Source organism: Plecotus auritus, assembly GCF_963455305.1.
Source record: "Plecotus auritus genome assembly, chromosome: X".
In the NCBI taxonomy this organism is placed as follows: Eukaryota; Metazoa; Chordata; class Mammalia; order Chiroptera; family Vespertilionidae; genus Plecotus; species Plecotus auritus.
The window spans coordinates 22991289-23008829 of NC_137784.1; the positions used below are offsets into that span (position 1 = coordinate 22991289).

General features: G+C 41.4%; 1 protein-coding gene across 4 annotated transcripts in view; it reads right to left on the reverse strand.

The window, feature by feature from the left end:
* The window catches only part of TAB3 (TGF-beta activated kinase 1 (MAP3K7) binding protein 3), a 75072-nt gene that overhangs the window by 31316 nt on the left and 26215 nt on the right, over positions 1-17541 (reverse strand). For all 4 annotated transcript variants that reach the window (XM_080651862.1, XM_080651863.1, XM_080651865.1 and 1 more), the window contains 2 exons: positions 7967-8158; positions 783-2208 (listed from right to left, as the gene is read on the reverse strand). In XM_080651862.1, coding sequence (XP_080507988.1) covers positions 783-2208; positions 7967-8068 — 1528 coding nt within the window. In that variant the 5' untranslated portion in view covers positions 8069-8158. The remainder of the gene's footprint in view (positions 1-782; positions 2209-7966; positions 8159-17541) is intronic.

Sequence of the window (17541 nt, forward strand, 5' to 3'; positions counted from 1 at the left end):
TAGCTTGTAACTGCTGCCAAAATGACATTATCTATATGTCCCTCTTGTTCTGTTATCCATAGTTTCCCTAAAATTCTCATTTTAAATACCAGGCATACTGATGTTCTTTTCATTAAATTCTCAGATGTCTTAAAACAATCTGAATAGACTTTTTAAAAACTCTATTCTATTTACTAGTACTTAGGTCCATTTTTAATAAATAATTCTTTATTGTTGAAGTTATTACATGTCTCCTTTTTTCCTCCACTGACCCCCTCCAGACCACCCCTGCCCCCTGCCCCAGGACCTCACTGCCCCATTGTCTGTGTTGAAGGGCCATGCATATATATTAAGGTCCATTTATAATCTAACAATGTTCTTCATTATCAATCCAACTTCTTATAAATATCATTGCATCCTTCAAGCCATCCTTTTAGAAAAGATTCAAATTCTTTCACCTTGATAAACTTTAGTCTAGCCTCTATAAATCTTTTCCCCCACTCTGTAGTTTGTATTTTTAACAGTATTGATTTCACTTAAAAATTCTATATTTTTCTCACAATGACTGTTCTTCCTAAAAACCTTATTAGGTCATTACTCTACATTTTCATATTTTAAAATTAAGTCTAGATGGTTCTCAAGCACTAACTTTATTCTTAATAGCAATGCTACTGCCCACTATTTAATAAATAGTACTACTAAACATTTAATTAAAACTAAATAGCTAATATTAATTCCTTCATTTAGAATAGATTTCCCACCCCAACCATAAAGATTAAATTTCATAAAAGGGATAAAAGTACCTTGTGTATAGGCATAGTCATCTGATCCAGAACTAGAACTCCTGTGGTATTTATGGCTTCCCTTTTCTCCCCCAGAGCCTGGTATCATTGAAATAGGCTGAATAGGTTCTGGGGCTGCAGAAGGTTCTTCTTGGTCCACTAAATTTAAAAGATTTTCAGTCGTTGCTCGGCCTACGGTAATTTTAAAAACTGTAGTTGGGTTTGGTATTACCCGAGGAGATGGTGATGGAGCGCATGAAGGTCCAGTTGGCTGTGTATATGTAATATACACAGGATTAACACTAAATGGAGGTTTTGGTTGACTGGATATCCCTCTTGAAGGAGAACTTGAGGGTGGAGTGGTGGCTGTGTACAGCGAGTGCTGATTCCGTGGAGACGGCTGATTACTGATAGGTGAAGGACTCCTTTGAGAGGGTTCAACTGTAATTTCTATCTTCTTCATGGATCCTTTGGGTAAGCTAGATGTTGTATATGGGAGATAAGCTACTGAATGGTTTCCCTGTTTGTGATAGCTAGAAGGTCCTTGTTGATATGGATGAGGTGGAGTAGTTGAAGGACTAGGGGGCATAAAGACGTGGGAACTCGGGTGGCCCAATGGTGAAGGTTGTACTTGATGTTGTGGAGAGCTGAAGGGTGAAGGACACTGCGAAGGAGGTGGCGAATGGTAAGCAGGTTGAGGGATCTGTTGTTGTTTGGGAGAATACTGAGAAGGTTGATAGTTCTGTTGATGTGGATAAATAGGTAGAGGACGTTGGCTATAATGAGACACTGGGCCCTGTGGTGAAGACTGCCATGGGGTACTCTGAGGAGTTCGTCTTCCTGATGGACTCTGAGATGTCTGTCTAATATAAATAGAACCAGGAGACCCATAGAGATTGCTTGGAATTTGTGGAAGAATTTGTAAAGCTCTTGGTACAGTCTGTCCAGAAGGGAGGTTTTGGGATACTGTAACAGTAATTGGATTTGTACTATACCGAGGTATGTGCATGTATGAAGGAGGTGAAGGCCCTTGCATAGCAGATGGATTCATTCCTGTTTGCATCGAAGATGGCTGTTGAGGTGGCTGTGAAGGAGGAGTAGCTGCACTTCTGTTCTGTTCATTCATAAAAAATGGATTGTAATTTGGAGTAGCAGCCACAACAGCTGGGGCCGAGTGTGGTTCCGGAACTAAACATATCAACTGTTTACCTGCTGCATGCTGTGGATCAATATGTCCATCACTTGAACTATGTACCAGTGTTCGACCACCATTAAGTTGTGCTCCATCTCCTGGGTGGTAGCTACTAGGAGAATGGATACCCAGGTTAATATGCAAAAGGCGATTTCTATTCATTCTGTTGTCATCTGGACTATGGTATTCCATATATAAGTATTTGCTACTCTCCTGGGAAAGGGCTCGGCAACAGGCTTCAAGATTGTTGTTATTCTAGGGGAGAAAAATGGTTAAGGTAAATTGGCAAAATTAAAAAATCCTAAGAGCGGAAGTCAAGCTTTGCCAGAGAGTTATACAAATATGATTGTCATAGAATTAGCAGAGAATAGTATTTTAAGCACAAAATTCTTCATGGTCATCTATCCTGAAAAGGAGATCTCAAATGATAATTTTATAGACATTTAGTTTACATGACTAGTGCTACCGTTATTGCTACTGAAATATAAAGTACCTACTAATGAACATTGTGACTCAATCCCAACTTTTCTGACTCCAATTCCAGGACTCATTTATACTTGTCACATCTCAAATAATTAGAATGTTGGGCTAATCTTGTATTCACCACAATTGCTGCAATATATAAGTATAAATAATAGCCATCATTAATATTTAAACATGAAAATAACCATGCTTTAGTTTTCTAAAGGCACTGAAATCACAAAAGAAAAAAATTAAAAAGCAGCCTTCACTTTTCTTTTAACCAAAGTTATCCCTATATAACTTCAACTGTCTCTACCACTATGAAAGATAAAGCTAAACAAAGAAATGAGTAAAAAAAAAAAGTCCTCTTTTTGAACTATGACTCCATGACTTTGCCAAAGTTACGGTAATTTAACACAAGACCAGGTCTTGGCTGACTTAATTAAATTCTTCAATCCTACAGTCTTTTTACCTGATGAAAGGTAGCTTGGTAAACTTTCAAAATCATTTAAGGATTTTAATTTTTTGAGTTATACACACACAGATATGATAATAGCAAATATTTTAGATGTTCCAATCGACAGTAATGAAACTATTAACAGGTTCTCTCTTTTTAAATTTTAAGATATAAGATAGTTTCCATTAAAATATAAAATTCAGACCTATGTTATTAGCCTAAAACACTATTATTCATTGCCTTTGAAATAATCTATTTTCTCACCCTGGCCAGTGTGGAGCGTCATCCTGTGCACTGGAAGGGCTGGGTTCGATCAGGGTGTGTATAGGAGGCAACCAATAGATGTATCTCTTTCACATCAACGTCTCTCTCTCTTCCTCCCCCTCCCTCCCTCTCTAAAATCAATTAAAAATATTTTACTGATTTCAGAGATGGAGGGAGAGAGAGATAGAAACATCAATGATGAGAATCATTGATTAGCTGCCTTCTGCATTCCTCTTACTGGGGATTGAGCCCGCAACCCGGGCATGTGCCCTGACCGGGAATGGAACCATGACCTCCTGGGTCATAGGTTGATGCTCAACCACTGAGCTTCGCTGGCTGGGTTCTAAAATCAATTAAAAATTTTTTAATAAAAAAAAAAGCCTGGTCAGTGTGGTTCAGTGGTAGAACATCTTCCTCTGCACCAAGAGGTCCCCAGTTTGATTCCCAGTCAGGGCACATGCCCAGGGTTGCGGGCTCAATCCCCAGCAGGGGGCGTGCACAAGGCAGCTGATCAATGTTGATGCATCAATGGATGTTTCTCTCTCTCTCTCCCTCTCTAAAATCAATAAAAAATTAAAAAATTTTAAAGAAACAATCTATTAACGTTTCTTAATTATCACTACCTTCTCTGTAGTTCTGCCGAGAACTAAGGTTAAACCTAAGACAGGACATACAACGCCTCAATTTTATTTATTTATTTATTTATTTATTTATTTATTAAAATTTCTTTCAGAGAGGAAGGAAGAGGGAGAGATAGAAACATCACTGATGAGAGAGAATCATTGATCAGATACCTCCTGCACTCCCCCTACTGGGGAATCAATCCCTGATCTCCTGATTCATAGGTCATTGCTCAACCACTTAGCTACACAAGCCGGGCAATGCTGCAATTTTAGAGCTGGGAGAACTCTTAGGTTTCGAGATGTCTGGAAAATTACATGGCTTGACAACAAGCACTTAACTAGTTAACAGGAGAGCCAGGTCTAGATTCTTAGTTTCCTGACTTGCAGTGCTCTTTCCCCTAAAACACAAAAATGTCAAGGGAGAGGATATTAGGCCAAAAGTACATTACTATACTAAAGCTTTAGGGAGTAAAAGAAGATTTGGTCAAGCAAACCTTTGCAAAATGAAATATCAGAAATTTAAAGAATTGATGTTCTGAACATTCCACAAGTAAATTTTATCCTTTTCCTTATATAAAACTTTTTTATTTTTTTAATCCTTACCAGATAATATTTTTTTCCATTGATTTTTAGAGAGAGTAGTAGGGGAGAGAGAAACATCAATGTGAGAGAGACACAGATTGGTTGCCTCCACCATGAGCACTGATCTGGGGGGCGGGGATTGAGCCTACAACTGAGTTACGAGGTACCTGCCCTTGACCAGAAATTGAACCTGAGACCCTTCGGTCTGCAGGCTGATGCTCTAACCAGTGAGCAAAACTGGACAGGACATATAAATCCCTTCCTCTCTGAAATCAAATTCAAATACTTTTAAAAATACTTTATGATCCACAGAAAAAAACACCGATAATGTTAAAATTTACAAAGAAAATAATTATAATTCAAAGTCTGGGGTTTTTCTTATCTTTCTTGGAAATCATGCTGATCAAGGGACAAAAGCTAGATATTAAACAAATTTGGAGCCAAAGGATTCAAATGTCACTTACATAGCTGAAGAAAAAAAATATGAAAAGTGAAAATAAGACTATCTCCTTAAAGTATTTTTATAAACCGATGGATTAAGAGGAGAACACAAACTTAAGAGAGTTTTATTTGAAACCTGAAGTAGTTATGGACCTTCACTATTTGACATTTGTATTAATGATCCGGAAATTTCATGTTTTCTACACTGAAATAGGTAGCCTAATTAGTATTGTTGCAAAAAGGATCCAAATTAAAAATGATACAAAGTTGGTTTTGTCAGCTTATTTCAAATATGTCTACAGTGACAAGCTGACTAAATTTTCCTAAGAAAAAAATTTAAATCACAAAAAAGATATTTAAGTATTTTAAAAAGAATACTACCAGAATAGATTCAAATGTCATATTTAACCTGGTAAATATCTTAAAGAGAAAAAATGGATTAAAAACTTTTCAAATAGTAAGCATGAAGAATAAAAAAATCAAAACTGTTTAGTTAAAGAGGTCATAATTTTTATGAAGACATATATGAACTCTCTGGAAAGGACTGATGCAAAAAAAGCATCATACTTTCAAAAAGTGATCCTAAATTGAGGGATGATAGCCCCAAAACAGGATGTAAGGTTTATGTTTTAAATGCAAACTACTGAGTATCATATATTCCTGACCCAGTAGGAGGTAAATTCCCTATCAATTAACTCTATTAATTCCAAAGGAACAAAAAAGTAGAAGACTAATGACAATGTAAGTTATCACCAAATGTTCACTGAGTTGAATTTATAGTTCCATTTCTTCAGTTTAGTAAGTAACACGAAAACAACTAAGCCATGAAAAATTACAGGTGATAAAGAACTAAGTAAAATAAATTACAAAGATCAGAGCTAGGTGGGGCCCAAGGAGATTGCTAGTGCTTTAAACCAGAGCCCCACTTGGTTTCACTCCAGTGGGAAATACTTTTGATATCATTGTAATAAGCTAATTATTAATAACTAGAGGCCCGGTGCATGAAATTCATAAACGGGTAGGGTCCCTAGGCCTGGTCGGTGATCAGGGCTTATTGGGCCTTCCGGCTGCTGGTCTGGGCCTTCCTTCCCCGGCTGCCAGCCAGGGCCTTCCTTCACTCCATGCCGCCCCTGGTTGTCAGCGCACATCATAGCGAGCGATCAAACTCCCAGCCAAACTCCCAAGGGGACACGTTGCATATTAGCCTTTTATTTTTTTTATATTTTAAATATATTTTATTGATTTTTTTTACAGAGAGGAAGGGAGAGGGATAGAGAGTAGAAACATCTATGAGAGAGAAACATCGATCAGCTGCCTCCTGCACACCCCCTACTGGGTTATGTGCCTGCAACCAAGGTACATGCTCTTGACTGGAATCGAACCTGGGACCCTTGAGTCCACAGGCCAACGCTCTAGCCACTGAGCCAAACCGGGTAGGGTGCATATTAGCCTGATAGATAGATAGATAGATAGATAGATAGATAGATAGATAGATAGATAGGGAGGGAGGGAGGGAGGGAGGGAGGGAGGGAGGGAGGAAGGAAGGAAGGAAGGAAGGAAGGAAGGAAGGAAGGAAGGAAGGAAGGAAGGAAGGAAGGAAGGAAGGAAGGAAGGAAGGAAAGGAGCAAAGGAAAGGCCAGACATTTATGCATGTTCTCTGCAAAACATTGGAGGAAGGGGACTAGACAAAGGGAAGACAGACGCATGCCCAGTAAAGTTGGGGTGACTAGGGAAGGTGATTTTCTGTCAGTCACACCTGGGAACAGAGGTCTTTGGCCAGAATGGGTGCGGCTTGGCTCGCTTGGCACCCCTGTGACTCTGGGCTTGTGGATCTTGCTTCCCTGTATTCATCCACATGGCCATGCACACAGTGGACTAATGGACTGCAACTAGCCTGATGCTGAACTGAACCTGTCTTCAACATGGAAAGGAAACTCTGGACACTGGCTTTGCTTCTAGCTCTACTGAAACCCCAGTTATACTTCTTCTATGACTGGATAAAGGAAATGGGACTTTGGGAACACAGGGATTTAATTTCACACAAATAAAAACCACTCATTCTCCCATGCAAGTCTCAAAAATGTCTTTTCTTGGGATATCCCAAGGACTCCACCCCTGGCAGCACCCAGTGGGGAAGAGGACCCCACTTTGCCCGGTGTCTCCATTACTCTACCAGAGACCAAATTTAGAGGCTACAGAGGAGAAATTAAATCAGAATGTGGGTTAGAAAAAACAAAGACAAGCTATGACACTAAAATAATTGACCCAAAGTTCTAGACCTAGCAGAAGGGCTTGCAAACAAAGGAAGTACATCTGTTACCACCACTGTTCTGTGAGTCTCTCTCTAACCGTCATTAATCTCAACTGTATATAGGCTTAGGTTATATCCTGAGCCACTCATACTATAGTAAGGTAGAGTTTAAACTGATTGTGTGAAGGAAATCCAGTGGGCAAGATAGGGAAATGGTATAACCCAGGGGTGGGCAAACTTTTTGACTCGAGGGCCACAATGGGTTCTTAAACTGGACCGGAGGGCCGGAACAAAAGCATGGATGGAGTGTTTGTGTGAACTAATATAAATTCAAAGTAAAGGAGCGGAGGGGAGAGCAAGAGAACCGGATAGAACAGCCGGATCCAGCCCGCGGGCCGTAGTTTGCCCAAGGCTGGTATAACCCCAAACACTGAGATCCTCTGAAGGATGATATAAAAGTCTACTGCCTCTTGAGTGGGAAGACATGGTCTATCAGAGATAAAAGATCTTTATTTCACTAGAAGACAAGGAAAGTGATTAAAGAAAGTGGCCTTAGTGGCATTTACTAAGTAGAAAAACAGTAAGAAAGAGAGTGAACTCTACAAACTTTCAAAAATAGACTCAAAAGTATGTAGCCCAACAAGTTATAAATTTGAGACTCAAAATTCAATTCTACAGTTTTGGGGACCGATGACACAGCCCAAGCAATTGATATATGAGGAGAATCCTATTTGCTACATTTTTTTTTTTACCACCACAACAAAGATTATCCAATCTAAAATGTTGATAGCACCAAAGTTGAGAAATCCTGCTCTAAGTGTCACCCTTGCCCCCTACACAAGAAAATTTAAGAGTTCTAGTTGCCACAACACAAAGCCAGCTCTAATAAGGTAAAATGTAGCTTAATATCACTATCATTAGTGGGTAATCTACCTGTAACATGCATTGAGACACCACACCCTCTGGAATCTCAGGGAAACGTTGTCGGAGGTCAAGGAGAACCTGCATATCAAGCTGTGGACTGCTTTGCGCCATGCCAGAGCAAATGGTGGTCAAGTTTCTCTTAGGAAATGGATGCTAACCGGCTTTCCAATAGCAATGGTCTTCCAACACCGCAGTCATTTTCTATTAAAAGAAATTAAGGTATGGTTAAACTTAATTACATATTTCATTTTATTCAAAGAGAAACCATTAATATATTAAAATGGGAGGTTGGGAAATTGACAAATTCAACCTAGCCAAAGACTTTTCTGATGTAATATAGCCATCACTGGTTTAAACACAGGGATTTAAGTAAGAAAAGCCAACCCCCCCCCAAACTTCAATTTCAGTTAATTGTTAAAAAAAAAAGCTGTTACATTAAAAATACATAGTAGTATTATTTGGCAACCATACTTTTCCAGCCTTGAGAAATTTTACATATATATATATATGTAATTACTCATGTTTTCCCAAGGGCTATCACATCACTTCTCTAAAGCAGCACAATTATTTTGATGTCTGAAATAATAAAATAAGGATACAAGGACTTGATAATATCACCACAAAGCATGCTTGTCCTGTTTGCCTTATATTCTCCCTGTACTTTGAAGCCAAAAGGCTTGAATTTGAAGTCTGAGTGATGGAAGCCCAATATCTAAATGAAATAACTGGGCAAAAAAAATTGGAAATATGCAATCCTTTCTTTTAAAAAATGATGCTGGTGGCCCATCAATAGACCTTCCCAGCTAGGCTTTCACCTAGCTCTGATGCCACTGGCACAGGTGCTAAAATGGCAGGATGTGGGATTAAGTTTAAGCAGAGGAAATTGACCCCCCAAGCATACTGACACTAGTTGAGTTAAGCACCCATGTAAATAAGGCAACTCGTGCAGTAATAATGAAATCATAAATCAACTAGCAGCACAAGGGTCAATTAACCAACCTACTTTTTAATCCTTATTTCCCTTTTATTTAAAAACTAGAGACCCAGTGCATGACATTCATGCTCCTGCATTGAGCATCTGCCCCCTGGTGGTCAGTGCATGTCATAGTGACTGGCCATTCCACAATTCGGTTGATTTGCATATTAGCTTTTTATTATATAGGATTGATTTTGAGAGACAGTGAGAGAGAGAGAGAGAGAGAGAGAGAGAGAGAGAGAGAGAGAGAGAGAAACATCAATGTGAGAAACATAAATTGGTTGCCTCCCACATGGTCCCTAATGGGGGATTGAACCTGCCACCTTTTGAGTATGGAACGACGCTCCAACCAACTGAACCACACTGGCCAGGGTTTATTATTTCCCATTTTTTGCTATTTTTTTATTATTGATTTTTTAGAGAAAGAGAGGAAGGGAGGATAGAGAGAGAGATACATCTATGAGAGAAAAACATTGATTGGCTACATCCTGTACACTCCCTATTGGGATCAAACATGCAAACCCAGACATGTGCTCTGACCAGGAATCGAACCATGACCTCCTGGTTCACAGGTCAATGCTCAACCACTGAGCCACACCAACCAGGCAATTTCCCATTTTCAAAAGGCAAAAACAAAACAAAACAAAACAAAAAACCCATACAGTGTAAACCATATAATCTCATAATATTTCTGCTGTGTTCAGTCACTAGATAGTCAAATATTTTTAAGAATGAGAAATAATCACCTGCATCTTCATAAGATTCCATGGAAGTGATAATTACAAGACACATGTCTAAACCACACACATAAATTGAATGGCTTAGAGAGGATCCAAGATGGTGGCGTAGGTAAACACCTAAACTGCTGCCTCTCACAACAATTTCAAAACTACAATTAAAAGACAAAATGTCTATCACCCAGAACCACGGGAAAGCTGGCTGAGTGGAAGTTCTACAACTAGAAGGAAAGAGAAAAGAGCATTGAGACATGCACAAGCACTGAAAAGCTGAGGTACGGAGGCGCGCGAATCGGGCTGGCGACGGGCGACTGGGAGCGCTGCTTTTTTCAACCCGAAGGGAGACAAGCTCCCGATTACTCCGAACTCCAGTTTCTGGGGAGACGCAGGGGACCCAAACTCCTACGGGGAGAAGCTGGACTGTTGGCCATCGGGTCGGAAAGTGAGGGTGGCTTGCTTGCAGGGCTGAGTGCAGGAATAAGTGTTTACTGTGCTGGGGCGCAGGACGTGGGGACGCAGTGGGAGACGCAGAGCCGGCTAACTGGCAGCCATAGCTGTTCGCCACGCCCTAGCCTAGTGACGCCCTGAGACCCAGCCCCGCACAATCTACAAACCCACCCAAGCTCCAAACATTGGCTTTAGCATATGAATGGCCTGCCCTATCGCAGTTTAACCTAGCAAACTTGCAGCCCAGGTCAGACAGCTCCAAAACCTCCAAACCCCAAGCAAAGAGGAGAAAACTGTAGTTCTCACTGTAGCTCCTGCTGGGTGGCCTCAGACAGTAGCTGACCTGCACCCCATTGGAGATTCAGAAGCCAGTGTACCTAGTGGTCAGTGTGAGACACCAGATTTCAACTCCTCACATCCATAAGTGACACATTCAAGAGGCAGACTCAGTGAGCACCAAAGCCCCACTGAAACAAGTCCTGCACCATAAGTGTGTCTCCAGCGCAGCAGTTCTTCCATTATAGACACAGCGGGTCCTCACAGCCAATTGGCCTGGAGGTCAATTCCTCCCAGTGTACCAACAGCAATCAAGGCTTAACTACACCAAGACTTTGCACTCAGCCCACAAAGGGGTGTACCAAAAGCGTCCACCTCAGGTGGTTGGGGAGGCTGAGCTATTGGCCCCTATAGGTCACCTACCACACAAAGCCACTCCATCAACACAGGGAAGCAGCAAAATGTGGAGACAAAGAAACATGTCACGAATGAAAGAAATGGAGGAAAGCAAACTACTGGACAACATAGAGTTCAGAACCACATTTATAAGGTTACTCAAGAATCTTCTAAAAACCACTGAGAAACTTGATGAGACCTCCGAGGAGCTTAGTGAGACCTTCAAGGACCTTAATGAGAATGCCAAAAAAATGGAAAAGGACCAGTCAGAAATTAAGCATAAACTGTCTAAAATAAAGAATATACAGAAACTCAACTGTAGATCAACGTACCCCAAGAATCAAACCAAAGATCTGAAATATGAGAAAACAAAAAAAACCCAACCAGAAAAACAAAAAGAAAAAATAATCCAAAAATATGAAGATAATGTAAGGAGCCTCTGGGACAACTTTAAGCGTACCAACATCCGAATTTTTGGGGTGCCAGAGAGAGAGAGCAAAATATTGAAAACCTATTAGAAGAAATAATGACAGAAAACTTTCCCTACCTGGTGAAAGAAATAGACTTACAAGTTCAGGAAGCGCACAGAACCCCGTACAAGAGGAATCCAAAGAGGACCACACCAAGACACATCATAATTAAAATGCCAAGGGCAAAAGACAAAGAGAGAATCTTGAAAGCAGCAAGAGAAAAACGGTTAGTTACCTACGACTGTCAGCTGATTTCTCGGCAGAAACTATGCAGGCCAGAAGGGAGTGGCAAGAAATATTCAAAGTGATGAACAGCAAGAACCTACAACCAAGATTACTCTACCCAGCAAAGCTATCATTCAGAATTGAAGGTCAGATAAAGAGCTTCACAGACAAGAAAAAGCTAAAGGAGTTCATCACCACCAAACCAGGATTACATGAAATGCTGAAGGGTATTCTTTAAGAAGAGGAAGAAGAAGAAAAAGATAAAGATAAAAATTATGAACAACAAAATGACATCAAATACATACCTACCAACAAGTGAATCTAAAAATCAAGTGAATAAAAAATCTGAAGAACAGAATGGACTGGTGAATATAATAGAATTAGGGACATATAAGGGGAGTGGACTGACAATTCTCAGGGGGAAGGGGGTGTGAGGGGTGCGGGAAGAGATTGGACAAAAATCTTACACCTATGGATGAAGACAGTGGCGGGGGGTAAGGGCATGGGGTGGGGTAGGGAATCAGGTGGAGGGGAGCTATGGGGGAAAAAAAAAGAGGAACACCTGTCTGTAATAATCTGAATAAAGATTTATTTAAAAAAAAACAACCACACACATAAGGGAGAGTTATCCCACACCAAATCTTCTATTTCTTGCAAATAGGTCCCAGAACTGTAAATCATACCATTACTTAAAGCAATGTAGACTACTACGCAGAATATTTTACATAAAAAGTATTGCCCCAGCTGGTGGGGGCCCAGCTGCTTGAGCATGACAGAAAGGTCACCAGTTTGATCCCCGGTCAGGGTGTGTGCAGGAGGTAACTGATCAATGTTTCTCTCTTACATCGATGTGTGTGTGTGTCTCTCTCCCTCCCCCTCCCCCTTCCCCTCTCTCTGAAATCAATTTTTAAAAGTTAAAAATAATTAAAAATAAAATACTGAATTACTTTTGCTGGTTTATAATTAAGTAAATAATTAAAAATAAATTTATTGAATTTTTTATGGAATCTCTAGTTTGACTTTCATTCATTATAGGCACAGAACTGCATTTTGCATGCAATCTGCTGACTTTTACTGGACATCTAGATGTCTCTTCTTCCTTCCAAACCAAGACTATCAAGAGTTATATACTCTTTGTATCTACAAGGTGTTCACAAAGCTCCTATGTATAAGACTCTGCCTAACCATAGGTAAAAAGAGCCAGTAGGGACTGCTTAATGACTTCTAACCATCTACACGAAAGACGTCTAAGGAACATGAGGGAAAAAGTAATATGTCGGTGAAGAATATAGATCACTTCCAGTGTGCACATGCATGGGCCTTTTGGCCACCTTGTACTCTACCGATCCTTGCAATTCATTACTTAGACTGTTCTAATGTGGCTCATCTCACTGTTCCATTGAAATACTCTCTCCATCATCTCTCTGCCTCTAAATCCAGATGATGTATCTTCTGGTCCCTATGCCCCTTGACCTCTGAAGCATCTGACACTACTGATCACAGTCTCTGTGACACCATAGTAGCATGGTTTCTTCCCTCCTATCACATTAATGTTTCCCTTGTTTTTGCCCTAAACTGCCTCTTCTTATTCTACCTGTTTTTGCCCAGTGATTACACCCACTACTAAGGTTTCAAAAACTTTTAAAGGCTGATGATTCCCAACTTGACATCTTAAGCATCATACTCTCTCCAAGACTCCAGACATATAAATAACCAACTGCCTAAAACAGCACCATAAGGATATACCCAAAGATATCAGTCACTATGTCCAAAAAGGAACTCCTTACCACAGCCCTTCCCCAAAGGCTTTCTGTTCTCTCCATGAATGTTACCACTCAATTAAAAAAATTAGCAACTGGGGTGTGATCCTTGACTTCCGGTTCTTGCACAACCAACTAAACAGTGTGTGAGATCAAGTGGGTCATGGTTTACATCCTGGTTCTGGCATTTATTAGTCTGTAGAAAAGATATTCAATCCTTACAACTTTGAAACTTCATCTGTAAAATGGAAATAACATAATAATAGTAACATAAATAGTTACTATTATTCAGGGTATGTCTGAATATTATTCTCATCAACTTCCTGCTGGTCTCCCCATAGGTTTTTCCTTCCTCCACATCACAGCTAGAGTATTTGTTTTCTTAGATGCAAATCTGGTCTTGTCTCCATCCTTTGCATAGATGTCCTGTACCGCCTTTTCTCAGGGCATTATCCCACAACCATCTATCTGCCTGAGACACTTTTCTATTGTCCTCCTTCCCCTCTGATTCCCCAAATCATACCGATACCCTATATCCTATATGTTGGCACTTTCCAATGACCGCCCCCCTTCCTTAGTCCTACTGCCTTGCCTCTCCTCCTACACTGGGCTAGAGGACTTTCCACTGTGCTACCACAGCAGGCTGTGCTTATCCTCACAGGAGAACCAAACACTATACTGAAGCCACTCGTGTACCTGAAGGTCTCATATAAAACTGAAGCCCCACCTGAAATTAGCTGTTATGCCACAGAGTGAGGAAGTACTCAAAAAATAATGGGAGCTGGTCACAGGACCTGTGAGTCAGCTTAAAGAGGTTCCCACTGGCCTAATCTGTGACAGTTTAAGCACCAAAATAATTAAGGATAGTAATAGATTATAGGCCTGTAGAAGAGAGGAACCCATAAGTCCATATCAATAATAGTTAAAAATGCACACTTACATAGATGGAGAAGGGAGAGCTTTTGTTTAGAGTAGAATCCCACTGGTAAACATGCAGAGTGCTAGAGCTGGAAAAATCATTTTGTAGCTATCACAGTATACAAACTGCTTCAAGCAAAAATCACCAATGGTTAATAAATCTAGGGGGAAATATGAATTAGGAGTAGGATATATAAGTGGTCTTAAAGTATCTCCCCAAAGAATTGCTTATTAATTGCATGGGGGAAATTTTTAACTATACAGTGGATAAATTGAGTAACATCTTGACTGGGTGAATAAATTAACATCATCAATAAAGGACAGATAGAAAGCGTTCACTTCCAGATGTGATACCCCAAAAAGAACATATCACTTTATAGTATTCCAGTCATGGATGCATAACCTGAAATGGCTCATGAGGAAACAGACAAACCCCAAATGAGAAATGTTCTATTAAAAAAATGTAGAGAGTAGGAGACAGTGAGAATGTCATCTAAAAATGCCAGTGTCATAAAAGATTTAAGGATAGAAAAATATCAGAGATTAAAGGAGATAGAGCCATGACAACTAAATTGGATACCTGATCCTAGACCGAATCCTATACTAAATGGGGAAAATATTTTTTAAATGAATGGATCAATTGAAAAAATTGAAATGTGGATGGTAGATCAGAAAAAGTATTCTATTAATTACTGAATTTACTGACTTGAATTAGGCAATGAAGCATTTAGGAGTAAAGGGTATGACATCATCATCGATGTTTCTATCTCTCTCTTCCTCCCTTCTTCTCAGAATAAAAATAACCCAAGGACTTGTATGCATGCATATAAGCATAACTAATGCACACAGATACCAGGGGGTGAGGGCATGAATGGAAGAGCACGGGTGGGGGGGCAATGGGAGGATAAGGACACACATGTAATACCTTAATCAATAAAGAAGAAAAAAAGAAATCCCAGGACAGATATCACACACACACACACACACACACACACACACACACACACACTCACACACACACACACACACACACACAGTTAAAAATTAGCCCTGGCCAGTGTAGCTCAGTTGGTTGGGCGCTGTCCCATGCACCGAGTGGTCCCATTCCATTCCTGGTCAAAGCACATGCCGGGGTTGCGGGCTTGATTCCTGGTAGGGGGCGCGCAAGAGGCAGCTGATCGACGTTTTGCTTTCACATTGATGTTTCTCTCCCTCTCCCATCCTCTCTCAAAAAATTTTAAAAACACACACCACTCAAGTTTTACAGTAACGTATTTTTGTATTTAAGCCCATAGAATACAACAAAAATGAAGCACTGTCATATACTATCTTTTTTTTTATATACTATCTTTTTAAAAAATTTCTTGATTAAGGTATTACATATGTGTCCTTATTCCCCCATTACCCCCCACCTCCCATTTATGCCCCCACCCCCCTGTTGTCTGTGTCCATTGATTAGGCTTATATGCATGCATATAAGTCCTTTGGTTGATCTCTCCCCTTTACCCCCACCCTCCCCTACCTTCCCTGAGGTTTGACGTTCTGGTCATATACTATCTTATAGATTTGGATATGATATAGGTCAAAATATATAATCTATTCTTGTCCAAATATAATTGACCCTAGACCAACATGGGTTTGAACCACACAAGTCTACTTATATGCAGATTTTTTTCAATGAATATACAGTTGGCCATATGTATCCTTGGCTTTCGCATCTGAAAATTCAACCTACCTCAGATAAGAAACAATATTTTTGATCCTTGGTTGGGAATCTGCAGATCCAGAGGGCTGACTGTATGCATTGTTCTATGCCATTTTATATAAGACTAGTGGCCCAGTGCACGAAATTCATGTACATTAAAAGGGAAATTAATTAGAGGAAGCATTTTAATATTGCTATTTGCCCTTTCTCTATAATAGAAGTGTCAGAGAAGAAAGAAAATTAGTAAAATGTGTATGAAAATCTTCCTCCTGTCAGAGTCTGGGGCATTCCTCAGGACCCAGAGTCAAGTCCCCACCCACTCGTGCCTCGAAATCGTGCGAGACCCAGACCTGGCCGGCTCCACCCCCGTGAAGCCCTGCAGGGCAAGGGGCGCAGCCTCAGGTCCCCTGGCCTGGCGCCGGGCATGGGGTGCAGCCTCAGGTCCCAATCAAGCCCTGCCAGGCGTGGAGCACAGCCTCAGGCCCCCCATCAAACCCCGCTAGATGGGGGACACAGCCTTAGGTCCCCCAGCCCGGCACCGGGGTGGGGGGCGTGGCCTCAGGTCCCCCAGCTCCGGGGTGGGGGGCGCAGCCTCAGGTCCCCCTGCCTGGTGCTGGGCACGGCCTCAAGTCCCCCAGCGCAGCCTCAGGTCCCCCGTCAAGTCCCACTGGGCGGGGGGCACGGCCTCAGGTCCCCCAGCCCTGGCGCGAGGGCGCGAGGGCGCAAGGACCATTTGCGTATTAGCTTTTTATTATACAGGACTAGTGGCCCGGTGCACGAAATTTGTGCACATCAAAAGGGGATTAATTAGAGGAAATATTTTAATATTGCTATTTGCCCTTTCTCTATAATAGAAGTGTCAGAGACTCTGACAGGAGGAAGATTTTCATATACATTTTACTAATTTTCTTTCTTCTCTGACACTTCTATTATAGAGACAGGGCAAATAGCAATATTAAAATTAGTAAAATGTATATGAAAATCTTCCTCCTGTCAGAGTCTGGGGTGCACCACGGGACCCAGAGTCAAGTCCCCGCCCACTCATGTGTGCCACAAAATCGCACAAGACCCAGACCCAGCTGCCCCCCCTCATTGGGCTAGATCCATACCTGGCCGGTCCCACCTTTGTCAAGCCCTGCTGGACAGGGGGCATAGCCTGAGGTCCCCCGGCCTGGCCCAAGGCAGGGGCCGCGGCCTGAGGTCCCCCAGCCTGGCGCCAGGGTGGGGGGCATGGCCTGAGGTCCCCTGTCAAGCTCTGCCAGGTGGGCGGCACGGCCTGAGGCCCCCTGTCAAGCCCCATGGGGGCGGGGGTGGGGCGCAGCCTCAGGTCCCTGCTGATTGCTCGTTAAGGCTCATTATGGGAACTTGGCCTTCACTGTGGGTGCAGCCATCTTGTATTACAGAAACCCTGCCTCTGCTGTGGGTGCCACCATCTTTGTGGTGGAGTGGCAGTCAATTTGCATATTCCCTCTTTATTATATAGGATACTTGAGCACCTGCAGATTTTGTTATCTGCAGGGGGTAGGAGTGGGGAGAGTAGTCCTGGAACCAATCCCCCATGCATACTGAAAGACAACTGCAATTAAGTTTTGGGGGAATCAAATGTAATACAGATACTCAACTGCTTGGGGTCAGCACCCCTAAACCCCCACATTCAAGGGTCAAGTGTATATC